The sequence below is a fragment of the Mesocricetus auratus genome, unplaced genomic scaffold, assembly GCF_017639785.1.
Source record: "Mesocricetus auratus isolate SY011 unplaced genomic scaffold, BCM_Maur_2.0 Super-Scaffold_100011, whole genome shotgun sequence".
NCBI lineage: Eukaryota > Metazoa > Chordata > Mammalia > Rodentia > Cricetidae > Mesocricetus > Mesocricetus auratus.
The window spans coordinates 5,596,241-5,623,583 of NW_024429195.1; the positions used below are offsets into that span (position 1 = coordinate 5,596,241).

Below are 27,343 nucleotides of genomic sequence, written 5' to 3' on the forward strand. Positions count from 1 at the left end.
GTGGGGGTGGGGGGTCGGAAGGAAGGGTGGGAGGAAGAACTGTGGTTGGAATGCACAATGAAATTTAAAAGTCTGAGTAAATAGTGTGACATGCACTAGGAAGGAGACACCGCTTCATGTCTCGAAACCGTTTTTTGTTTTTGTTTTTTTTTTCAAAGAAGGGAAGCCGTTGTGAGACTGTCAGCATTTCGAGACGCTCCATGGCCACATTTCTTTCCCAGCCTGCAAAGCGGAGTTTGACAGAATGATTCTAATCTAAATTTTTAATCAAGACTAGTAACAGACTTAATTACACTTTAAATAAACAGTCAGCCAGTGCCAGCAAATGCAAAAAAAGCCACACTACTGAGGAATAAGTGAGACTAGCAAGAAAGTATCTGTCTTGAAGAGATTCCCAGCTGTAAGCTTGTAACATCATCGCCCGGCCAAATGAAAACTGAGACCGAGGGAAAAGAGAGGGGGAACGGAAGAGGGAACAATTGACGATGGCATCTTGGGAGACAGAAAGCCTGGCAGCAATCTTGACTTTCTTCCCTTCGTTTATTTTTGTCTCCCTTGGTTCCCGCCTTTTACTAAAAATAGATTGTTTTCTCCCGCGATACATCTTGATTAAAGTTTCCCCTCCTTCGACGGCCCCCAGTTCCTCTCTACCTCCCCTACCACCTGGATCCATTTTCTGTTTCTCATTAGAAAAGAGCAGGCTTCTAAGAGATAAAACCAAAACAGTAACAGAGTAAAATGTGATAAGATACAACAACAACAACAACAAAAACCATCATATTGCGGTTGGACAAGGCAAACCAACAGAAGGAAAAGAGTTCGAAGAGAAGGCACAAGAATCAGAGATCTACTCGCCCACACACACAGGAGTCCCACAAAAATACTAACCAGAAAGCTACGCTGTGTTCACAGAGGACCTAGAGCAGACCCGTGCAGCTTCAGTCTCTGTGAGCTTGTATGATCTTTGCTCTGCTGATTTGGAGGGATTTGCTTCTCTGACGTCCTCCATAGCCTCTCGTTCCCACACTCCTTGCACCTCCTCTTACATAGGGTTCCCTGACATCTGAGGGGAGGGAATTGGCGGAAGTATCCCATTGAGAGCTCTGTGTTACAAGATCCCCCCCCTCCCTCTCTCTGCCTAATGTCTATCTGTATTTGTTCCCACCTGATACAGAACAAAGCCTCTTTGATAATGTCTGATCTATGGGTACAGCAGAATATCATGAGGGGGTCATTTTATTGTCTTTGTGAAAATCAGTAGTATTTAGTTTTACCCTAGGTCTCCGGTCTATCTAGTCTCTGGTGCTTCGTCACCCTACAAGTGTCAGACACAGGTTCCATGCCACGGAGTGTGACTTAGGTCAAGTCAGTCATTGGTAGGTTACTTCCATGAATTTCGCGCACCATTGCCCTACGCTATTTTGCAGCACGACCGATTGTAGATCAAAGATTTTGTGGCCCTGTTGGTGTTCCTATTTCTCTTTTGGTAGCCTACAGAGTACTTTCCCACATGAAAGACACTAAAATATGGTGGTTAAGGTTCTCTGTGGGCACCAGCTCTACCTCTCCATGTTTAATGAGTTGTGTACGCGTTGCCGTCAGCAATGGAAACTCGACGTCAGTTTGTGGAGAGCAACCTGTATATTTTTGCCAACAGCCTGGGTTGTTTGGGGATTTCCATGGAACCCCTTTAGGCAGCAACTCTAGTGACTGTAAACTAGTCCCAGTACTGGAAGCTCTGTTTGGTGACAAGAGATGGCTAGTTGGGACTACACCTCCCTCTTTATTTATAGACTTTATTAGTGTTGCCTTAATATATTTTAGGAAGTTCTGCTGCACTAAATTTCCATGACATCCCCAAGTTCCTCTCAATTCTAGCTGTCTCTCCTTGCATACTTTCTCTCAACTCCATTTCTCCTCAGGCTTCACACTCGATCTTCTCATTCATATCTCCCTCCTGTGTTTAAAAGTTCACAAAAAAAATCTATTCTATTTCCTGCTCATAGGGAGATCCATGTATCCCCTCCTAGTCCTTTTTGCAATACCTGACCTTTCTGTGATTAAAGATTGTAGCTTGGTTATCATTTGTTTAATTGCTACTATTCATATATAAGTTAATGCATACCATATTCATCTTTTGGGTCTGAACTTTTTTTCTAGTTTCATCCATTTGCCTGAAAATGTCACTGTTTTTAAACAGCTGAGTATAAATTATCAAATTCATTTGTATAAATTATCAAATTTTCCTTATTCATTCTTTTGTTGAGAGACATCTAATTCGTTCCCAGTTTCTGGCTGTTGTGAAGAGAGCAGCAATGAACATGGTTGAGAACATGTGTTCATTGCAGGATGAAATGCCCAAGAACGGTAGAGCTGGATCGTGAGGTAGAGTCATTCCCAACTTTATGAGGAGCCACCATACTGAGTCCCATAGTGACTGTACAATTGCGTTCCCACCAGCAATGGACAAATGTTCCCCTTGCTGCACATCCTCACCAGAATGGGCTGTCACTTATGTTACTGATCTTACCCATTGTGACAGACGTAAGATGGAATCGCAAAGAAGTTTTGATTTGCATTGCCCCAATGGCTTAGGATGTTGAGTATTTCTTTAAGAGTTTTTCATCTGTTTCAATTTTCCCTATTGAGAATTCTGATAAGATATGTATAGCATTTTTAATTGGATTACTTGGTTTTTCGATATCTAGTTTCTTGAATTCTTTATATATCTTGGATATCAGTCTTCTGTCAGCTGTGGAGTTTGTAAAAAGCTTATCTGGGATCATTCTGCCGGCTGCCATTCTGTCCTTTAGATGGTGTCCTTTAGCCATGCAAGAAGCTTTTAAGGTTCCTTGGGTACCATTTATTTATTGTTGACCTTAGTGCATGGTACTCTGTGCCAATGTGTCCAAGGCTATTCTCCACTATGTCCTCTGTCAGGTTCAGACTATCTGCTTTTATGATTGATTCACTTGGAGGTTAGTTTAGTGCAGGGTGATTAAGTGTGGATTTATTTGCATATTCCTACATCCAGATATTCCGTTGGACCAGCACCATTTGTTGAAGATGTTTTTTTCCCTCAACATGTATTTCTGACTTCTTTATTTAAAAAAATCAGGTGTCAATAGTTTGTGGATTTATGTCTAGGTCTTTATTTGATTTCACTGGTCAACATTTTTGCGCCAATACCATGCTGTTTTCAGTATGATAGCATTGAAGTTCAATTTGAAATCTGGAATGGTGAGACTTCCACTAGTTATTTTATTGTTCACGATTATTTTAGCTATCCTGTTTTTGTTTTCCTTTTTTTCATGCAAATCTGAGAATTTTCAAGATCTGTGAAAAACTGTTGAATTCACAGGGATTGAATTGAATTTATAGGTTTTTGTTTTTTATTTTTGTAGGATGGCCATTTTTACTACTGACTTTACTCAAACATAAACATGGGAGATCTTCCCATTTTCTTATGTCTTCTCCAGTTTCCTTCCTCAAAGACTTGAAGTTTTTATCATATAAATATATCAAGTGTTCGGTTAGAATTACCCCAAGATAGTCACCACTCTCATTATCAGGGAAATGTCCAGAGATCCATAAGGATGACCCCAACTAACAATCAAAGTAATAGTGGAGAGACTACCTTAAATGCCCTTCCCTGATAATGAGATTGATGACTACCTCATATGCCATCCTAGAGCCTTCATCCAGTAGCTGATGGAAGCAGAAGCAGAACCCCACAGCTAAACACTGAACTGAACTCCTGGGATCCAGTTGCAGAGAGGGATGAGTGATGAACAAAGGGGTCAAGACCAGGCTGGTAAAACCCATATAAACAGTTGACCTGAACAAGGGGGAGCTCATGGATGCCAGACTGATAGCTGGGAAACCAGCATAGGACTGATCTAGACTCACTGAATGTGGGTGTCAGTTAGGAGGCCTGGACAATCTATGGGACCTCTGGTAGTGGATCAGTATTTATCCCTAGTACATGAATGGACTTTGGGGATCCATAACACATGAAGGGATGCTCTTCAGTCTAGACACGAGGAGGAGGGACTGGGCCCTGCTTTAAATGATATGACAGACTCTGAAAATCCCTCATGGAAGGCCTCACCCTCTCTGGGGATCAGAAAGGGTTAGGAATATGGAGTTGGTAGGGGGCAGGGGAGGAGGAGAGGGAGAGGGAACTGGGATTGACTCATAAAACAAGATTGTTTCTAATTAAAAAAAAACAAAATAAAAACCACTCCTATAGAGATATTTGCAGCTGTCTTTATCCAAACCCAGAGGCAGCCTCATCTCACTGCTTGTATCTTCAGGGTAATAAGTCTCCTTTTTGCTGAGAACTTGGTGCCTGAGTGTATTCTGTACTGACCCAGAGACATAGCCCTCCTGCGCCTTCCCCCTGCAGACAGGTTTTCCAGCAGAAACTCAACAAAGAAATGCTGGAGTTAATTGAAGTTTTAAACCAAATGGAGCTAACAGGTATTACAGACCATTTCACCAAAACCACAGAGCAATATGCCTTCTTCCCTGAACTCATGGAACTTTGTCCATAGTTGCTCACATACTTGGTTACACTGAGGTCTTTGATCCATGTGGAGTTGATTTTCATACAGGGTGAAAGATAAAGATACAAGTTCATTTGTCTATGGGTAGATATCTAATTCCCCCCTCATTATTTGTTGATGATTTGCTGCCATTTCTTCAATGACTATTGTGACATCTTTGTGGAAAGCCAGGTGGTGGTAGCTGATCAGATTTTCATCTAGGTTCTTTCTCCTATCCATGGCTCTCCACATCTGTCTATCTGCTAGTACCATGCTGGTCTTATTACTATGGTTCTAGAGTCTAAATTGAAATCAGATCTAGTGATGCTTCAAGCAGTATTCCTTTTGATCAGAATTTAAAAATTGCACCCCCTTTCCCTCTTCCTGTAAAGGCTGACACTAGAATTTTGATTATTATTTCACTGAATTCGTAGATCACTTAGAAATATTAATTTATCGTTAGATGTGTAAGTGTTGAGCTGGCAGGTATGTATGTGTGCCATGTGCATTTCTGGTACCTATGGATGTCAGAAGAGGGGGTTGGGTCCCCTTGAACTAGAATTATAGATATGATTGTGAGCTCCCAAGTGGTACTGAGAACCAAACCCAGGTCCTCTGCAAGACCAAGTGTTCTTAAGTGCTGAGCCCATCTCTTCAGTAATATGTTCTTTATGGGTTGTTCCCTTGATCAGAATTAAATGCCACTTGATTTATAATGAAGTCTATTTTGTCTGATACTAGAAAAGTGATACTTGCTTCTTTTCTTTCCTTTTGCTTGGAATTCTTTTCTCTATCCCTTCTTTCTAAGGTATTTTCTCTTTGATAGTAATGTGTGTCTTTTAAAGGTGGGGGGGCAAGGATCCAATTTTCTAACTCAATCTGCTAGTCTGTATCTTTTGATAGAGGAATTGAATCTGAGTGTTATTATTGAAAGCAGTAATTTTGTTGTTGTTGTTAATTCTGTGGTCTTTTGTGTTTCGTAGTTTTCTTTATTAGACACCTGAATTAGTATCATTCAAAATTTCCCTGTAGCCTCTTAGATATGCTTGTCTTTCTCTTCAACCTGATGTGTTCCTTGTAGTAACTAACCTCCTCAGGCCTGTGACTTGGCCATCATCAATTCCTTTTTCAAATTGTTTCTTTCTCTTTCAATCATAATTCTGTGGGTTTTCAGTCTTGTTTAACAGTGTTGTCTTTCAGAACTCTGATGGGGGAAGTCCTTCTGTGTATATGTTTGTCTGACTAGTTGATAAATAAAGCACTGTTGGCCAATAGGGAAGCAAGATAGGTGGGCTAAGAGTCAAGGAGGATTCTGAGAAATGTAGTCAAGGGTGGAGAGTCGCCACGTGATCCCAGGAGGAGAGGATGTGTCAGGGTGGTGTCCTCAGAAAGGTAAGTCCTTATAAAAATATTTATTAGCAATTATGGGTTAATAATTAACTCAGAGCTAGCCATTAAGAAACCATAGCAAACGGCCAACAGCTTTATAATTAATATAGTGTCCTTTGTGTTCATTTGGGATTGATGAAGCTCTGGGACCAGGCTGGTGGGAAGAATGCACAGTACAAAACTCAATACGTATCTTTCCAAGTACTTCTGCCTTTTCCAGTTTCTACTGAAAAATCAGCTGCTATTCTGAGGGGCTAGCGTTTGTGTGGTCTTTGGTCCTTCTTTCCTGAGCCTATGTCCTCCTGTATATTTCGAGTTTTGACTGTGTTATGACATGTGGTCATGTTGGTTTGTTTGATTGAAGCAGAGTTTCTCTGTGTAACAAATCTCGCTGTCCTGTAGCTTTTCTCAGTAGACAAAGCTGGCCTTGAATCCACAGAGTCCCACCTGTCTCTGCCTCTGGAGTGCTGGAGTTAAAGATTAGAAGCATGTACCACCACACCAAGCTCTTTTTGTGCTTTGTTATGTAGATGAATATCTCCTAAATCATGGAAGTTTTCTTCTATGAAATCACTGAAACTAATTTCAGTGACATTTGCATAAAATTATTTTCGATTTTTATCCCCATAATTCATAATTGTCTCTTTCCATGATGTGCCAAAGGTCTCATGTGTTCTGTTTATACATTTTAATATTTTGATTAATATTTTTCATTTGTTAGTTTTTTTGAGACAGAGTTTCATATAGCCTAGACTGACCTTAAACTCACTATATAGCTGAGGATGACCCTGAACTTCTGATCCTCTTGCCCGAGCCCTAACTTACAAGCTAATGCCACCCATTTTTCTTAGGTGCTGGTGAAACCCAGAGGTTCCTACATGCTAGGTAAGCACTCTATCAAATGAGCAACATCTCCAGCTTCTGCATGCATTAATCTCTCTCTCTCTCTCTCTCTCTCTCTCTCTCTCTCTCTCTCTCTCTCTCTCTCTCTCTCTCTCTCTCTCTCTCTCTCTCTCACACACACGCACACTACACACACACACACACACACACACACAGGATTGTCAGTAAATGAGATGAATCCTCAACCTTGTCTTTAAGTTCTGACAACTTTGTCCTCTACCGTGATTAATTCCCTTGGGAAGGCTCTCTGCTGAATATTTTATGACTAACTGAATTTTCATTTCCATCTTATTTTACTTTCTTTTTTAAGCACATCCCTTTATTAAATTCTATTTTCTTATCCCTAATTGACTACCTTACTTCATTCAGCTGTTGGTATTCTCTTGGAATTCATTGAGTTCATTCATGTCTTCTCTGACACCTTTCAACACATTTATAATTGTTCTTTGATTAATGTCTCTAGAGTTTCATTTAACAGTCACCCCATGGGGAGTTGCTGTGGAATTTGTAACTTTTGGAAGAGATATATGATCTTACCTTCTGTTTCCTGTACTGGCAGTTGCCTTCCTAAGATTATCTGGGGTTGGATTACTGGCTAAATTACTTTTTTCTTCTTTTTCAATACATGTCTCTTTTCTTCTTTGAGTGGAGTTGTTTGTCATGTTAGAGATATTGGGTATGGTGCACATGGATTGAGGTGATGCTTTCTTCTTTTATAGTGATATTCAGGACACCAGGCTCTATTCCATACTCCCTGACCCCCTCGAGAGTGGAGATCCATCTGCAATAGCCATGCAATGGAGTAGTACTTTAATACAGCTCAGCCTCAGCCACTCCTTACGTGCCAGTTGTTTTCAGGAGTAAAAGAATACTGATATACTGTGAGTAATAGTCCGTTGGGTATTGTGGGTATATGTGTAGGAACTAAAATGAAACAAAAATTGGGATTACTGATTATTACATAGCTAGAAAGGAAGTCAAGGAGATGGTATGCAAGGAGATAAGAATGGTAGAGGAAGCATCAAACTGAGAGTAGGCTGTGTGGAGTTTGGGTGATGGTAAACTGGGAAAAAGGAGTAAACCTTTGCACTCCGATGAAGCCAAAGAATATAATTGCATTTAGTTTGACATTGGCTGTTGGCTTGGTTCATGTTGCCTTTATTATGTTTAGGTATGTTCCTGTTATCCCTGATTTCTCCAAGACCTTTATCATGAAGGGGTGTTAGATTCTGTCAAAGGCTTTTTCAGCATCTACTGAGATGATCATGTGGTTTTTCTTTTGTGGTTTGTTTATATGGTGGATTACACTGACAGATTTTCATATATTGAACCATCCCAGCATTCCTGGGTTGAAGCCTACTTGATCATGGTGGATGATGATTTTTCTGATATGCTCTTGCATTCGAGTTGTCAGTATTTTATTTAGTATTTTGCCATCAATGTTCATGAGGGAGATTGGTCTGTAGTTTTCTTAGTTGTGTCTCTGTGCAGTTTGAGTACCAAGGTGATTGTAGGCTCATAAAGTGAGCACAAGGGAGAACTTCAGGTCATCTAGAGACAATATGCTTTATTGGTGGTTGGTTGGGTTTTGTTTTCATTGATACTGTGGATTGCACCCAAGGGCTTGTTAATGGTGGGCAAATCACTGTGGCTTTTGAACTTACATGTCTCAAAAGGTAAAATTCACAAGCAGGATCATTATTTAAACAAAGCTGAAGTTAAAAAAAACAAACAAACTATGAGCTTGTTTATGTATATTTGTTATCTTAGAGAAATCCCTTTGGTGAATAAAAGTACAAGGTCCATTATGAGGTATAGTGTTTAGGTTTACAGAAGGGGCTAGAGTGGAGGTGAGGTTAAACTCCATGCACTTCTGGCCTTTGGCATGAGTTATTAGCTGTTTTAGGATTCTGTTTGAAATGCCAGAATAGAGTTGTGTCTCTACGAAGACAATCTTTATAGCTGATTTTGTCAGTTGTGTGTACTTTGTTGAATCAGTAAGATCGTAGAGGTGAGGTTTTCCCCTCTTGTCTATGGCCCTTAATTTTCCATCTTTCTGCCGTGCTTCATTAGAAGTTAAGGGAACATTCTTGGACTCTGAGACACATCGTGCTACAGGAAAGATGAGTCAGCATTCAACAGCAAGGATGGCAGGGAGTGTGATGTCATGACCACATTATGCCCCTTTTACTACATTTTCAAGACTCTGCTCAATGTCCCCTTCGAGAACACTTGCTCTGATGCCCCCAGTTATCATTCTTACCCGCTAACAAATCTTCCCAAGTTATTTTGCATGATTGACTTTTTTGTTAAAATTATTACAAGTAGGGCTGGAGAGATGGCTCAGAGGTTAAGAGCACTGGCCGCTCTTCCAGGGGTCCTGAGTTCAATTCCCAGCAACCACATGGTGGCTCACAACCATCTGTAATGTATCCCGGTTCCCTCTTCTGGTGTGCAGGCACACATGCAGGCAGAAAACTGTATACATAATAAATAAGTAAATCTTAAAGAACAATGACTAGAAAATTATTACAAGTAATGTATCTAAGTCTAGCGATAGAAGGTATTGAGGTAAGAGGCTGAAGAGATAACCATCCGCATAAATAATTCAACGTTCTAACTAAAACTAGAAATATGTACTCTAAATATAAACAAGGGTTATCAGTAACAAGGAAACCCATCACCATTACAGGTAATGAAGACTACAGGTTAAGATTAACTAAGAAGGGCTGTTGGTTTTCATCACTAAACAACATAAGATTTTTACTGATTTGGTACATTATCTTCAATCCCTTCTCAACATTAAATAGAGTCATGTTATATCATTTAAAAAGTAAAAACTTGAAGAACTGACTCACTTAAATCGAAAAATATTCTAAACAAAAATTAGATGAATTCAAAGTAAAAAAGAGAAAGAATAGCAAAAAGATTTAAACAAAAAGCAAGGTTTACAACAGATTTTTAGAGTGTTTACTAAAAAGAGAGTGAAAGGCAAAATTTTGAAAACATAAATTTAAGGTTTCATAAATCTTACCTTAAAGTTGTTTTTTCATGTTAATGAGTCAATTACAAAATGTTTCATGAATAAGCAATGCTCTAAAATTGCTAACTACTGAAAAGTATTCCTGGCTTTTTCTTTAACAAAAATGCTACAATAAGCAGGAGATAGCTCTAGGGTGTGGCAGCAGAGAACAATTATGTGCTGTAGCCCTAAAAGGCTAGGAGATAGCATTATGAACATGTTTTCCATGTTAAAAAAAATGAAAAATGTTTGAGGCAATACATGTCTAAATTGGTTTTCCATTAAACATATTGATATTCCACTGAAGAAGGGAGGATGGTTGTTAATTAATCTTATTTTAAGTTACTTTGTAGTATATTTAACAAGACTGAGACTGGTGTTGGAGATGAGAAGAGGAGATGTCATGTAGTTAAAAGGAATACATTGTCTACTTGTCTTGCATTAGTTATATCATAAGGTTCTACCATCTGTCCTTGTACCTAAGAATATAACACAGTCCATAGCATGTTGTCAAATGTTTCTTGAGCTAAGTCACTACTGATTTAAACATGTGTAATAAACCCATAATAAAACATGTAGGGGATGGAGTCTGAGATCAGGAGTAGAGCACTTGCCTACTATTTAAAAGGTCCTAGGGTCAATCTTTGGCACACACATATATTAAAGTGTATTAATGCTACTTAGATGCTGCCATATTTTAAATAAGTTTGATAGCACAATATACACAGTGATATTTATTGTCTGGTGTTCACTATATTATTAGAAATATAAAGGCTCAAACAGTAAAGGCTACATGTTTCTTAGTGATTGTCTTCAATCTGACATGGGTTAGGCATAGTCTGTTATTATATCCAGCTGGGACAGGAATGATATATTCAAAGACAATTTGGAAAAGTGACCTTAGTTGTAGTTTTAAGACACTCACCAGAAGGGAGGCAGCACAGAGATCTGCTGTGGTGTGACAATGAACGGCAGCCGATAATGTTTCAGTCCTGAACGAGGATAGAACTACGTATGACACATGTGAATGGAGGTGGTGTATGTATGTGTACTGGCTGCAGTTAAAAAAAAAGCAGCATGTGACCCCAAAACTAGGACGGGAAGCTAAAGATCAAGTGGGGGTTCGTAAAACAGATAAAGTAAAATTAGCCACCCATGTTAACATTTTCATCACTTGCTCTATGCTAGGTACCTCTTAAAACACTTTCTAGACGTTAGCCTATGAGTTCTCTCCAAAGCAGTTCCACCAGGCTTCCGGGGAAGCAAGGATCTGGGCTTTAAAGATCCTGGAAACAAATTTCAAACCTAGATACCTCTACGCTCTCTCCTGCCGGGTTAGCACCCTTGCTCCTAAATGACTCAAGCAGAAACTGTCACAGAAAAGCTGAAGACAGTCATCCCGGTCGAAGCTTCAAGCACTGAAAAATGAGCCCAGATGTTCCTGCTGGGAGTCCTCACCTGAACCGCGGCAACGTGGCTTCAGCTCAGGAGTTTGAGGAAGCTGCCAGTGTACATCTTAACAGTAAACATTCTAAGATGAGCCCGCTGTGGTTTCAGTTTTTCCCAATCTTTGTGGCATAGCCTCTTTCGCCCATTCCCATCCTGTTGACGGGGTAGTTTGACAGCAGAGCTCACGAGAAGGGCTCCTGAGTCCCAGCCCCGACCTGTCCACTGCTTTCCTGGTGTTGCAAACACAGGCCCTGTGATAACTGCTTCCCACCTCCTGAGAACTTTGGGGGAAGGTTGGGGGAGTTGCTATTTAGTGTGGCCATGGGCAAACATGACCTGGGAGTTAGCACCTCACTCAAACGCGGCGGACATTGAGGCTGCATTCGGATGGAATGATACCAAAGCCACACTAAAGTCATTTCAGTGTGGCATTTCGGCACTGCCAGACTGAGTTCAAAGCAAAAATGCTCTGAGATTTCAGTCTCTAAACTTCACCGTTTTGTCTTACTTCATGGAAAGAATACACCCTAAGATTTCAAACGTTTTCAGATTCTTAAGCATAATTATAACATAGAGAATTTCCCAAAGATACAGTGGACTGCCTCAACCACAAAAGCAATTGTCCAGACCCTTCAATGAATAAACACATGGAAAGATAATCAACACTGTGTTGCTGTGTTCTGCAGGCTCTTTCACGCCTGCGGAGGCCCAGCTGTATGAAGGAAACCAGCGTTCCAGAGTCTCAGAAAGATCACACACTACTATATGCTTCAGGGCCATTCCAAAGCACACCCCTTGTGTGTGTGTGAAGTACTGGATTTAGCAAATGATTTTGTTCTTTCCATGCTTGAAAGAGCTGGTGCCTAGCAGAGTCCCAACCATGAACTGGGGTGATGGGGGAAGTCCTGTGTATATGTCAATAGAGCCCTGTTGACCAATAGGGAACCAAGATAGGTGGGACTAGGGATCCAGGAGGACTCTGGGCAGGAGAAACACAGGAGAAATACAGAAAGTCAAGATGTAACTGCCATGGGGTAGGAAGCCCAGAAAGTTCTCTGGTAAGAGAAATACTTAGATTAACAATTATGGGATAAATACTTAAGTCAGAGCTAGCCAGTAAGAAACAAGCAAGGCCAACAGCTTCATAATTAATACAGCCTCCTGTATGTTTATTTGGGACTGATGCGGCTGAACCAGGCTGGCAGGAAGGCTTCTCATTACACTGGGGACTCTTAGTAGACTCCTCAGTAGTTAACACCTTCTGAATGGTGTGTTTAGAGGGGGAAATATTACATGCAATATTTTTCTGTACGTTGATTTGCTGTTGTGGTACATACAGCTTCATGTGGGGAAATGAAAATGCTAAAACAGATTTCATAGTATATTCATTCAATTAAAAGACACCCGAAATAGGGGTTGAAGAGACGGCTCAATGGTGAAGAGAACCCAAGTACAATTCCCAGCACCCATAACTGTCTGGAACTACAGCTCTAAGAGACCTGGCATCTCCTTACGGCTTTCATAGGCGTGCAAACACATGCACACACACACACACACACACACACACACACACACACACACACAGGCATATACTCACAGTCAGATAAACAGGTATGTAAAATAATAAAATTTTCATTTGGGCAGTGGTGGCTCATGCCTTTAATACTTATTCTCAGAAGGTAGAGGCAGGCAGATCTCTGAGTCTGAGGCCAGCCTGGTCAAAGAGTGAGTTCCAGTACAGCCAGGGCTACACAGACACCCTGTCTTAAAATACAAAAAAAAAAAAAAAAAAAAAAAAAGTTAACAAAAACCCGATGGTACCTGGGAGACTAGAGAAACCTAGTTTTTTTCATTATTATAATAATTTATTTTTATTTTATGTGTATTGGTGTTTTGTCTGCATGAATATCTGTGTGAGGGTGTCAGGTCCCCTGAAGCTAGAGTTACAGACAGTTGTGAGCTGTCATGTGGGTGCTGGGAATTGAACCCGGGTCCTCTGGAAGAGCAGGCAGTGCTCTTAACTGATGAGCCACTCTTCAGGTCCTATAGTTTTTTTATGGTACTCAGAAAAGTTGTAAAGCTTTCCCTCTCTGATGAATGCCATGCAGAATGGTTGCCTATGTTGAGAACTCAAAACCACTATCAGAACTGTTAGCTGTAAGTCAAATCAACAATAAATAATGCATTTATTGTCATCATTATTATTCCTGAAATTGGTTTTGGGGGAAAATGAGCTTTCAAATGAGAAGTCTGCAGCCTTTGATAAATACTGAGGAACAGAGAGAACACATAATAAAATGAAATGATGAAATATACGTCTTTCATATTAGAACTTTGTTCTTCAGTTATCAGGTATGGGATACCATATATCACTAGCTTTTAAGACTTCAAATAATTGTTCAATAAATTTAACCACAGTCACATGATAGATCTCTCTCTCTCTCTCTCTCTCTCTCTCTCTCTCTCACACACACACACACACACACACACACACACGGGAGTTATGCAAGGTGTGGCTCGGCCTTTGGTCCTTCTGAATCGAGTGCCATCATTTATCTCACTGATGAAATAGTCTCTCAGAGTGTCTGACTCCCAGTGTTGGTCAATGGGATCAGCCAAGTAAATGCCATGTCTTTAACAGATCTAGAATTGAAAAACTTTTTTTTAAACTTACATATATTTTCCACATATACCATTTAAATGAGGAGTAGAGCATTAGGAGAAGTGGGCTGAGAGTTTTTAGAAAGCACTGGGGAAACACCAGTTATCAACTCAGTTTCGATTCTCAGTATCAAGAGATGACTGGTCAGAACGTAGTATCTGCCTTGGCTGCAATCCTTTAAAACCAGAGGATGTAGACCTATATGTTCATTAAGGTGTCTGTAATGTATGTGGAATTCAAAGAAATAACTTACTACTCAATCTCAGATACACAGATATACTTAAGAAAGAGAAGTTTTATTAGGGCAATTTCACTTTATTTTTCCATACAGCAAAGTCAACTACTGCAGTAATAATAAAATAAGCGTAAAACAAATTGCAGCCCTAGACAAAATACATAATTTTAAGCAACTACAAGCAGAAAGTAAGTTGTGATTACATAATAGTAAAACCAAGCACACTGTCCTTTCAGCAGATGAAAGCGGTCGGAAGTGCAACATGGGTAGCCAGCCGGGGGGAAGGCCAGCCAGCCAAGCCACTAAACGAGTGGCCGCTGTCACATTTTGCTCTTTTGAGTGCTTCTGAGTTGAAACTGAAATTTGTGAAATTTGAACATTTTTTTTTTCCCTTTCACCTGCGGAAAGAACAAGATCTACGGCAATTAAAAAACAATCACATAACAACTACAGGTGTGCTGTTTGGTTTGCCTGTTTATGGTTTAAATTTTTTTGTGAAAGTCGATACTTGTTTTGAAGATTTCGTTTTGTGAACAATGAACCATTGAAATTGGCAGAAACCGATTTGAATAATAGATGTCCTTAGCGTAGTTCTTTCTCTCTTTTTGTTGAAGTTTTAAACATGCAGTAGTTTTTTGAAAACAATGTAAGGAATATCTGATCCATGATTTCACCTTAATGGCTGAAGTACCTGCTATTTTTGGTAATGGTCTTCAGGCAGATTTGGCCCGATGGAGTTTTGTCAGTCATGAGATCTTGGAAGGATGGCAAATCTTTCCAGCTGAAAAATCCTGGCAAACTACAAGCTGTCCACGAAAAGCAAAGCAATGTGTCTGAAGGGTATGGAGTGCTAACTCTGTGCCACTTTCGCAAGCAATTTTGCTCAGTCTGTCATTTCATTAGCCTTAACAAAACTCCTTGTAATTATAGACTTTTTTTTTATTCAAAATAAGATCTTGCTATTATACAGGTTTCTCTCTTTTGACTATATACAGAAGTGCAAAAAGTCAATCTTTCTCTCTAGACTTTCCAACATGCTAAACTGCAGCATCATCAACCCCAAGAGTTTGCACACACGCTAAAATTCTCATCACGTAAACTTTGAGTATTTGGATTATCAACAAAAAGTCCCTTGTTCTATTTATTGATTATGCAGCTTATTTATAACAAGGCCTGATATTCAGGGATTTCAAAAATATTAAACAATACTTTAACATTTGAAATGGATACAGTAGAAAATAAATTTTATTCTAATATCTAGGATCTAGATCTTCTCATAATAACTAATTACAAACAAAATAAATCATCAAAATATTACTCAATTGTCTGCCAGGATTGTTGCCATAGCAACAACTTAACTTCTTACTTAGCAATGATTATATATTTATAAGATATCCATATAAAAGATCTTTGTTCTTTTAATGAAAACTAGACAAGAACAATGACTGACATTCTTACACTGTAATATTAAATCAGTAAAATATAAATCATTTAGTTAACAATAATAAGGATATTCATATGACACTACATGTAATTTAAAACTGAGTATGTTATGAAGGAAAAACTACCTTAATTTTTTTGTATTTTGAAAAATTCATTGGTAAAATCTAATAAAACAATAGTCTATAAACTGAAATGGTATTCAACTGTTAATAGAAAATGAAAATCTAATAAATGTAGGAAATGAAAACTACATTTTAACAAGAAAAATAAGTAATAGTCTATAATGTAACTAACTACGATAACATGTGAAGTCACCATTACTCTCTTAACACGATTGAAATTACATTGGTATGGGTTCCAACCCGTAATGTAATAATCTAAGGCTTTAATAGATGTACAGTACAATCAGTAAAATCAACACATCAGTCTTATATTAGAAAGCATCTCTCTCAAGCATAAAAACTTGCAGTAAACTTGGAAGTATGGAAAGTTCTATAACGGAACTCTCACTTCTTCCATTCCACACTAGAACTGCCAGTGACCTGGCCCCTACTCAGCGATTTTTAGAACTGCTGAACAGAGCAAAAATATCCTTTACTAGCTGCAACATCCAAACCACAAAAAAGGGGAATTCCTTTGGATGAATCCATTCTTAAAAACTGAATGCACATCTATTTTTAAAATTTTTTAAAAGGCTTTCTAAGGCTATAAGCAGTTAATCTGAACAAAAGAATCACATATAAAATTCACCCATGTACTTAACCCACCCAGTTACTAGGTTAAACATTTCCCATTTTCATATTTTGGTTTATCATGCATCTGATGACAGTGCTGTTCTCTTTGTTTAGAGTCACTATTTTGAATGTGACTGTGAGGAAGCATTTAAGCAAACGTGAAACCATTTCTGCAAAGCATTTATAGTCTTGTGACTTTTGACAGAGGCGATAAATAGAAGCAAAATAATTTCCTCAAACATTTTTTTGTTATTGTGTCTCAGAAATGGCATATCCCTTTTGAATAACATGTTATATAGTAGAGTATGCATAAATATTACACTACAATGCATTAAAATAATTTTATATATCTATTATATATATATCTCCAGTATGTGAAAGTTTATCTGTGTTGAGTTTGTGTTGTGCTGTCTATTGTTACTGTAAAGTTAAGTTGGCCATTTCTGAGACAGCTTTGGTTTCAAAAACAAAGAAAAAGAAAAAGAAGAATGGTGCCCTTTGATTGATTAGTACTAGCAAATAAGCAACAAAATGTGGCTCTGAAAATAATAACACTGAAGAAATAATACTCTAATTTGATGTACAGTCTATGGCACTTCATGAGAATCCTTAACAACATGGTACTTAAAGCCATGATGTGCTTTAAAATATACACAGTTGTGGTTTTGCTTGGCACATTCATCTCTGTCAGATCCCTCCCTCACCACGTCTTACAATCTATTACAGTAAAAATATTACTCTTAAACAAAAATGACTGTGCATGCGCGCTCTCAGCTCTAATGGCGATTTTAAATACAAGGTGCACCTTTGTTACTTGTAAACCTTGAAAGAAATAAACACATTTTTAAAAAATTATATCTTGGTCTACAGACGTACCAATACATAATAGAATCATGGTTACACCATAGTCTGTCTTTTCAAGATGGCATGAATATATAGGAAACTAATTATGTATGCATATTTTAATGCATAACTCTGTGCTACAAAAGAAAGACAATGTTTTTCTTTTAGATAGGAATATCACCTCAGCACAAATACCAATTGAATGTACAAAGTATGTAGGCAACAGTGTGCAGCAAGTTCCCATGTTGTCTTTTCTTCTGGTTAACATGCAATATGTGGATGTCCTGTGGCTGAGGGATTTGTGTGTGTGTTGCTTGACGGTATATACAATATGGCTAACGACGTCGTCCTTACTCTAACCAAGCACACTGTCCTTTTCCTCTTTGTATGATCTACAACGGGAAAAGAGATAGTATGTGTTAAAACACATAATTATTTAAAGCATTTTCAATGTATAGTTAACACACACACACAGACACACACACAGATACCATGCTGACAAAAACTCATTTTAAAACTTATAACCAGGAAAGTAATGTGCTTACTCCATGTATCTGACCAGCTATGAAGGAACTGCTTTTTATCTGCCCCCCCCCCCGCTTTTCTCCTATTTTAGAAAGGGTCTTGCTGTGTATCTTGCCTAGCCTGGAGCTCATTATATAGAATAGAAATTCACTCATGTTTGAGCCCCAAATGCTGGGATTAGAGGTGTGCACCACCATATCAACAGAACTGCTTTGGGAGAGCTTACAAACCAGACAAAAACCAACCTGAATAACCGTTGGCTGCAACACCCCTTTGGTAGGGCTCTTCCTAAGTCTCAGCTCATTTCTTTCTTACATGAATCTCGAATTCTGTCCACCTTCCTCCCTATGCTGGGATCTACCCGTGTCTGGCTCTCGCTATGTAGACTCCCACCTCCTGGTTTCTAACCACCACTGAAGACCTGACTCTGTCCCGTCTGCTAGGTCCATCCTCTTCCCTTCCACACAACACCGTCACTGTCCAAATGCCTTCTTCTAATGACTGCCGAGAAGAGGGGCCCCCTGCCTCTCTGCCCCAGGGGAAGCTTGTTCGAAGTTCTCTTACGCTAGCACACAGTTCTGAGGTCGCTTACATCGTCACGCCGCTGACGCGGCAACTAACACGACACACAGCGAAGCCTAACTTGCGAACATGCCCACGGGCAAATAAATGCGGGGAAAGGAATCAACAATGGACCGCCATCCCACGACTGACCAGACTGAGTGTCAAATGGCTGTTTGTAAATGTAAAAATGTAAGTGCTTGTCACGCTTCCACACACACCATCTAACTTAAGTGTGCGTATGCTCAATAAACGCGTCCTCTAGAGACGAAAAATAGCAAATTTTACAGGTATTGAAAACAATGTTACAGAAAGCAAACAGAGGAACCCAAGCCCTTGTGAGAAACGGTAGCATCTTCAGAATCCTGTATCACTAAGTTGGCTATTTTGAACTGCTGTTTAACTGATAAATGTTTCCACGTGTACAATATATGTACAAGTGGAATGTGTGTGTGTGTAGTTATTTAAGAGTTGGACCCATTGTTGCCTACTGATCCTATACACAGAGATAACATGATACAGGTGTGTATATATTCTCATATAGGAGCAAGTGAAATAATAGTTAAAATGAAATTAATGACTTATTCTCAGGGTCTATGAGCCTATAAGCCAAATCTAATCCACTGTCTAATCTGAAAACAAGAGTTTTCTTGAGGTACAAACTACATTTACTTATTTATATATTCTCTGTTTTCGCACTAAAGTGTGTATGGGGGGGGGTAGCAGCAGAAACTGAATGCTCAGTACAGACAAAAATAGCTGGTCTGTAGTCCTTTAAGAAAAGTCCATCAAACCTTAACTCATGTTTTCTAATTACCTTTGTCATATATTATTTATGCTTGCGTTTATTTTTAATATGAAATAAAGCCCCCCAAATATACTATCCTTTGCATTCTAAACATTAACATATTCCAACTACAAATGCTGTGATTACATTGCACAATAAACTTACTGTTTTGTGACGACAACTCTACATCTGGGTAACATACTTGTGGCTAGTCAGATGTTCGGCAGATATTATGGGTATCTAGTAAATAAAAAAAAATGACTTAATGAATGATCCACGCAAGCAAGCCAACCACCAAGAGATGAAAACACCTTAATATTAAGCTCACAGAAAAAAAAAAAACCCAGTGAGATTCTGCTGTGAGGTGACAGCCCTCATCTGGTCAACGCGACATTAAGGTAAGCACCAGAAGCTCCTCACTGTCACCCTTGGGTTAAGCACTACTCTAGGGATGTCACCACCACTTAGAAAGTAAGACGAGGTACAGCTACCAAAAATTCATGCAGAGCAGTTATTAAAAGAAGCCCTTTTTGTTGGCCTACACACCACACGCACACGCACACACACACACATACACACACCCTGGTGGTTTCAAATACTGAACAATGATACTGAAATCAAGACCAAAAAGATGTCTTGCCTAATTTTTGTGCGAACCAAATTCCTAACATTTTCATTCAGCTCAGAGCGTTTAACTTTCGACCCGATTCAATATACCACTGTGTGCATTGTCAAATAGTAGTTCAAAAACATCAGGGAGACTAGAAGATGTTGGTTCATGAGGGGACTTTGGAGCCTTGGCTGCCACCTCACCGGTGGCATTTTTAAGTCGGCAAGGACTCAAGAGAACTTCGGAGAAAACACAATGAGAAACGGAGGAGGCTACTTTTTTCATTTTTTCAGTATGAAATCAAACTTGCGATTTGATTCTTCTTCAACCCCCACCAATAAGAGGCTGATAATGTGGGTGAGGCAGCCCCAAGGCTGAGTGGAGCAGAGCCCTGAGGACATCGATTCTAACGCTGTGGTTTGTTTCCCGGCTGTGTGAACCTGTACAACTGGTGACTGTGTGTTTAGACTTCCTGTATACGAGGACACTAAGTCCGTCTCAGAGTTTGGTTGGGGTGACACTGACCTCCCGTCCATGGAGGCTTTTGCTGTTGTTTTAAAAGGAAGCACCCTAGACTATCTCAGTCTACCAAAGGCCGTAACTCACAGTCTGGAGTCCATGTCTACGTTCCTCTTTTTAACTTTCACCCCTCAGCTGACATTTTACACAACTTTACAGCATTGGCAAATGGCACGAAAATGTGCTCCAAGCATAATGAAGCTTCTCATACCATTGTTCCTGCTGCTGCAGGGCAGGATGCTGCACCCAACAGTGTAGTAGAAGCGTCAGGGGTGGGGCTGTCGAAACATACCAAGGACCTTCAACACCACTCGATGCAGAGGAAGGGCCAGCTATAAACTTCTGCATGCATGCAGGCTGCATTTTTTTTTTGTGGCATCAGCTATTTCCAGCATTGCTAAGGTACTGTGGGCATATACATATGTATGTATGTATATGTAGATATAATATATGTGTGTATATATATACATATATATCCATTCCCTTTTCTTTGGTTGCAAAACAGTAATAGTATGAAGACCCAGGGAATTACGCATGAAATGGTCACAGCACAATGCAAAAAGGAAAGTGTCCCCTACAACCCAAGTGGCCAAGGGCATTTTTGAATTTGCTTTTGCTATAGCTGTGTTTACACCAGCAATTCTACAGTCGTATACGGTATACACAGAAGACACCGGCATCACCGATGTGCGCCACAAATGGACTACACAGGATCTATCGCTATTTCCGCCAGACTACCATGCCACATATGCACAAGCCAGCATTCTTGTAAAAGAGTCTTATGTGCTAGCACAAACCCAAGGGCATTTAATAAGTCTGACAAACTAATGATTCTTGGCCAGGAGGTATTTAAGGCTTGTCTGGAACTTGAAATAAAATCCATTTGGCATTATGATCTTGAAAGTTTTCAATGAGTACGTTAAGTTCATCAACAGAGGATGATACAGCGAAAAAAAATAAAAAAGGGGGGGAAAGTGGATGTTTTTCCTAGCAATAGCTGTTGGCTCTTAGTTGGTCTGCTTGCTCAAGGACACTGAGCTGAACCCCACTGGACAAGTGCTCTCTTTAATCTCACTAGGCTCTATCTAACTAAGCATAACCTGGCTTGGTGCCTGTCATACGCTACCGACCCTACTGAACCGTGCTTCCGTAACAGGCATATCTGCGTGTTCAAGCCCAGATTTGATTTTAAAATGTGAGCACAGTTAATCCAGAGCTACAAAGTATTTCCTTTAAAGAAAATTCAGATAATGCTGGTGGGAGTAATGGCAGCTTTGAATTTTACATACTTTAACTGACTATGTTAGTCTAAATAATCCATTCTTGTTCATAAAATTTAGATCCCATCTGCTTAAAGAATTCTGCCTTGGCTGTCCTGGAACTCATTCTGTAGACCAGGCCAGCTTTAATTTCACAGAAATCCGCCCATCTCTGCCTCTGAGGCCTGGGATTAAAGGTGTGCGCCACCACCGCCCCGTGGAATTTTGCAAACTTTTTATCCTCCGTACTTTAACTGAACATAGGATAACTGTCATGTACCATACATGATTTCTATTCCTCTCTTCCTAAGTCTCCAACATTTATGCAGGTTAACTGTAGAAATGAGAGCACTTAGTTCCCTTTTCCATTTAAAGCAGCAAGAACCAAAGCTGGGGAACGCTGCATATAAAAGTCATTAATTTTAATATGCAATCTGCTTATCAAAAATTAAACTATAAAATTAAGTATCAAACTCTATTTACAAGAGTGGTCATTTGTGGCATAGGAATACATTTAAATATTCTCCTTTTTATTAAGAATTTGGGATCAAACTGAGAAACTCTACATCAGATGCATTAATGTAACCTTGTAATTGTTTCCATTTTGGTTGGCCAAAAAACTTAACATAGCCGGTTGAGAAAAATGAGAATTGCTTGTGTAAATATCAGTTTAGTAGCTTCAGAAACAGAGCTGCGACAATTTTGGAGCACTTATAAATGGCATAAAAGCAATCTGCTGCTTGTCACAGAGAATGTGTAGGCCAACAAGAGGTATCTTTGAAACCCCATGCTCATGAAAGCACCCTCTAGAGCTCACGTACACGCGATTCCCCACTGAGCACAATGGGAGAGCCATGTGCACTGAGGCAGTTGACTGGGCCCTATTAAGAATTGCTTTTTTTTTTTTTTTTTTTTTTAAGAAACAAAGCTGTAAATTAGCAAACCTGGTTGGCTGTGGCTGTTGCAGCGAAGGGAACACTTGTGGCAGATGTTGTTGCTGCGGACACAGTGGCTGGCGTAGCACCGTGCACCATGGGAACTTTCGGAGGGAAAATCATATAAGCAAACATACAGAAGAGTGTAGCAATATGGAAACCATGGCAACATGGAGGAGATCATTGGGCATGGTATTTATCATAGCAAGAAGCCATGTGACAGGACATCATCACCAGTGAGTGACATGCAATCACAGCGCAAAGCAGGACAACATTCCAAGGAGAGAAGGGGAGGGGGGGATGAAAGAGAAAAAAAGGGGGAGGGGAAAAAAAAGCTGGTTACCATTAAATCAAGAAAATTGACACAAACAGGCTTAATTTGCTAATTTAAAAAAACAAGAATTTTATATAGTGTCTATAGACATTAAAATATGAATAAAATACAGGTATTTACTTTGTATGTACAGTTATTCATTTGAATAAAAGTTCTTTTTTTTAAATTATTCACCATTACGAAAATATACAGTCATTATTTTTATGAGATAGACTTGTTTTTATATACCAGAACTCATAGTCCGATCAAAATCCACTAGTCGTGACTAAAGGAAACTTGTGTGGGAAGAAAACATTTATGTGGGGGCCATGTCAATTAAATAGGAATTGGCATTTAATTGACAGGTGTTAGTAAAAAGGAAATGGACTTGCCCAATAGATACACGTGAAACTCAGCAGTGGATTTTGAGGGGCTGTGAGATGCACCGTAGGTTTAAGATAATCAAGAAACAAAGCTGGCACCTACCAACACTTGCAGCGGGTGTCATGCACAATATTGAGCCTGCCCATCATGCATTGCAACAGGAAGGTGGATTTGAAAAGGGAAAAGAATTAAAACATCCCATCACACGTGTAATTAGGAAATTCGTTTGAACAAAGAAGAAAAATTGTTATTACGGGAACAGTGGCATGTAATTGTCAGCACAATCAGACCGTACAGTAGCATAGTGATCAGTTAGAACTAGTCCCAAGTGAAGAGTAAAAAGCCAGTTTAACTGTGTGCTGGTATAGTTTGTTTCTCTTAACTGCTGCCTAAGATAGAGGACTTCCAAGACAATTTAAACCTATTCAGTTAATTTTGAAGAAATCTGGTAATGTTTTGTTTGAGTTCAGTTGTCTAGCTCTTATTGCTTTGATTCTTTCAAAATCTGACACGTGAATGCATTGTTTTCTTTAGACTGAACACCTTGAATAATTAGTGTTTATTATGCAAATGATAAATAGCTCGATACACAAAACTGTACACTGTAACGAGACAGAAACTCATTTAAAAGCCTGTGCTCTTTCTCTGCTCAATGTAGCAACTACACAGATACAAACAAGGCTGGGACCATCCAGACAGAAAGCTTATTCACAGGGCTATCAAGTCATAAGTAAACAGTACGCAAAAGGGTGAAAAAAACATCTTCATTTAGTCAGTTTAAAATTCAAAGGCAGAAAAAAGCATTGCAGGAGAGCATAATATCTTTGGAAACTCAAACCAGTTTACCGGTAGGCATCTGGCTAGAGAGACTGATTTTTAACTGCTAGTTTAGACCTTCAAGGAGCCAATGTTTACAAAGAGTCAAAGGCAAGAATTTGCTAATTAGACTTCAGTGGAAACCGTTGAATGGGGGATAATGAGGATGCACACGTCGTCACATGTGGGGCCCTAAGCCCTCATGTCCACAGAGGTGTGGATGTCAGGGCCAAACATAAAAGCTGCACTCAGTGCTCCTGTGTCCTCTGACATACAAATATTGAAAATCTATCTATTTTTACCAAGTCCAGGCCACATTCACATATGTAGAACTACGTTTCTTTCTACAAGATTATTTTAGATTTCTGAGGGTTAAATATAAAGTGATTTTTAGATTTCTATCTAAATCTCTGAATCTTGGCACATCCTGCTTAAATATTAGTAGCATCTGGGATGAACATTTGTTAGAAAAAGTATCTGCCAACTGAGTCTTGTCAGAGATGGCTTTGCACAAACTGCCATTGAGAAACATAACCGAAACGGAGCTTACTCAACTGGCAATGCTGTTCCATGTGCAATTCATCCGCTATCACAATTAGGCCACAGGCACTGAGGCTAGATTAAACCGAGCAATGGATTGGGGGGTTGGGGGAATCAAACTAATACTCTATAGGGAGGCACTATTTACGACATTCCAATAGCTTTGTGATTTGCCACTGATACTGCATAAAGATGTGTGGAGGGCAACAGGAACAGCAAAACAGACCAATAACAAAGAATATATTTTAGAGACAACAGAGCAAGCAGGACTTAATACTTGGCCTAGGTTTTGTGAAAGTACCACCTCACGGGGCAGAAGGATTGGGAAAGAAGACGTGAAAGGGTAAATGAAGGACTGCGGTGGGCTACCTGAGGTACATTCAAGCCAGTTCCAATAGTACTCAAGCTACAGGTTTTAAATTTAGTATTAAAGCTACAGTTTGCCTGCTGTGCTTCATTTATCCGTGCATAACTGGGCCTGCACGCACTGGAAATGAGTTGACCCTTCCACACCTCTCTAGAGCCTTTTCGGCCTCTGCGACTAAATGTTGTCTGGGATACCATCCTCATTATCATTGTAACCAATGCACACAGCTCCAAGAGGGATTTGTAGCGAACAAACACAAGGCAGCGATGGAGACAGTAGCTGGGGTGCGGGAACGCACAAACACGAAGACAGTGCTGCTGTAGGACCCTCTTACCAAAACCAAACACCATTCCTGAAATGACCATAGCATCCATCTGAACTTCCAATTGGTTGACTTATTAACGATGATGCAAAAATAGTCAATTTAAATTTTCCCTCAGTTTTCAGCATGAGACAAATTTTAAGTGAATGTACTTGCCAATTCCCAATTTCCCCTACAAAGGTATTTGCACAGCAGAATGGCATGGTTCTGAGAAATATGTCACTGTAACTGCACTACTTTTTAAAATTAAAATTTTAATTATCCGTGTGAATATAAAAATAGGATAACAATTTATATGTGAAATGCAGGTATAGTTAACTATTACATTAAGGACAAAGGAAATAAATACAGGAGAGAAAATGTTATAATCAGATAGCTGTTAGAATTTCTACGTGATAATTTTTGCTAATTTAAGTTTATAGTAAGCGATACAAAGGTAATTTTAGGTATTCTAAAAACAGAGAATATTATTTCATTATTCAAGTATGCAACAGCTTTCTTACTCTTCATTATTTTTAAATATTTTAACATAAAAAACTATAAATATTTATGCTTACATTGATTATATTCATAGTGACAGGCTAGAGATCTTTGTGGTGTCTCTTCTATAAAAATGGCACTATCTTCCTACCATCCTGGCCCAAACAGCTACACCACTACCTAACAGTTTCCTGGCCTTTGTATCTGGTGGAGCTGTAATGTGAGCCAACATGGAAGTTGCATTAAGTAAGCAAGCTAGTTTAGCTCTTTTAAACACTGCCTGCCAGCATCGGTTGAGAGAAATAGGTAGAAAGAAGTGATAGGTGCTTCTGAGGAAAACAAAACCATAATGCAAAACTCAATACTCTTCCCCATCTCCTTGGTGTTGGCATATTCTTAAGATAGGGCTACACAAGACAGGGGACTGGGGGAGGAAGATGTCAGAGGATGGCCTCAAAGTGCTCTCAGGATCCAGTGAAATTAAAACTTCCCTTCACTTGCAATCTAGGCAAAAATAATAGCAAAATCGGTATGAATGGAAATCTTATTTCTGACATATCAAAGGGGTGAGATTCATCCCTATTATATCAATAGGCCTTAGATCTTATCCGGTCTGTGTAACCAATCAGCTTAGTTCTGAAGAGTAAAGGTAAAATAAAATACTGTGCAGTTAAAATCGAAACAAACAATACTGAACTTAGTCAAATATTTCCATTTACTAGATCTTTTAAGTAAGACAGAGGGAGTAAAATGGCTGTGGAGATCGGTCACCTGTAAAGGCTTGTCCTCTTTCCTGATATTCTTTTTGAGGCAGCTGTAGAACAAGCTCATAGCCATTGAGAAACAGGTCTAATTCCCGTAGACCTGACTTTAAGTTCTGTTAACCCTACAAGTGCCTTGTAACTTGGTGACAACCTGCCGGACATCACTAGGCCCCGTGTTACTCACTGGTAACACGGAGAAATCAAGCCAAACTTTGGGTCTGAGAAAAAAAAAAAAGGGAGGAAAGATATCTGTAGGGTTTGGCAAGAGCCAACAGTGGCTCTTTGGGACAAAAAGTGGAAAATAAGTTAAGTGAGGGGCTGGAAAGCATGTGCCCCAGCTATTTCTGGATGCTAGCTTGACCCCTGCAGTCACGAGCTTGGAATCTCTAAGGTAAATACCAGCATACCACGGGGCATACAATCAATGTGTGCTGGCTGACTAAAAGGCAAGGTGGATACGGAGAAGGAGAAGGTCAGGGAGCTGAAGACAGAATGCTAATTGCATAGACAAGACACACGGGTGGATATAACCGCACGTGGCGAATGAGGTGGATAGAGTTGGTTCAGTTCTGCTCTTAACTATGTGAGTATTTTTCTGTGTTAGCTGACTAGCTTGACACTAGTTAGTCCCTGAGTGTCTGCCAACAAACTGGTTCCCATGCTATGTAGCCAACTGCTCTACGGACTCAGCAGACTGTGCTTCACCATAATTTCAACGAAACACACTCACACGTCTCTAGTGACTGCTGAAGCAACAGACCACAGCATCTCTAAAATGTGTGAAAATGATAGTGTATCTTCTTAATTATTATGCCATCATTAGACAGAGTGCTTCACTCATATGTAATTCTATTTTATATGCATATAAGATAACTTAAATTTTGGGAAATGAGCATGTTTCCTTTAAGATATTACATATGTGATTATATATGAA

General features: G+C 39.4%; 1 protein-coding gene across 18 annotated transcripts in view; it reads right to left on the reverse strand.

The window, feature by feature from the left end:
* Window positions 1-14,249: 14,249 nt before the first annotated feature.
* Window positions 14,250-27,343, reverse strand: part of Mbnl1 (muscleblind like splicing regulator 1) — a 162,868-nt gene continuing 149,774 nt past the window's right edge. For 12 of the 18 annotated variants that reach the window (XM_013118996.3, XM_021231725.2, XM_040754373.1 and 9 more), the window contains 4 exons: window positions 23,223-23,258; window positions 22,433-22,527; window positions 19,266-19,340; window positions 14,250-17,619 (listed from right to left, as the gene is read on the reverse strand). In XM_013118996.3, coding sequence (XP_012974450.1) covers window positions 19,284-19,340; window positions 22,433-22,527; window positions 23,223-23,258 — 188 coding nt within the window. In that variant the 3' untranslated portion in view covers window positions 14,250-17,619; window positions 19,266-19,283. The remainder of the gene's footprint in view (window positions 17,620-19,265; window positions 19,341-22,432; window positions 22,528-23,222; window positions 23,259-27,343) is intronic. The other 6 variants (XM_040754367.1, XM_040754363.1, XM_040754361.1 and 3 more) reach the window with 2 other exon arrangements.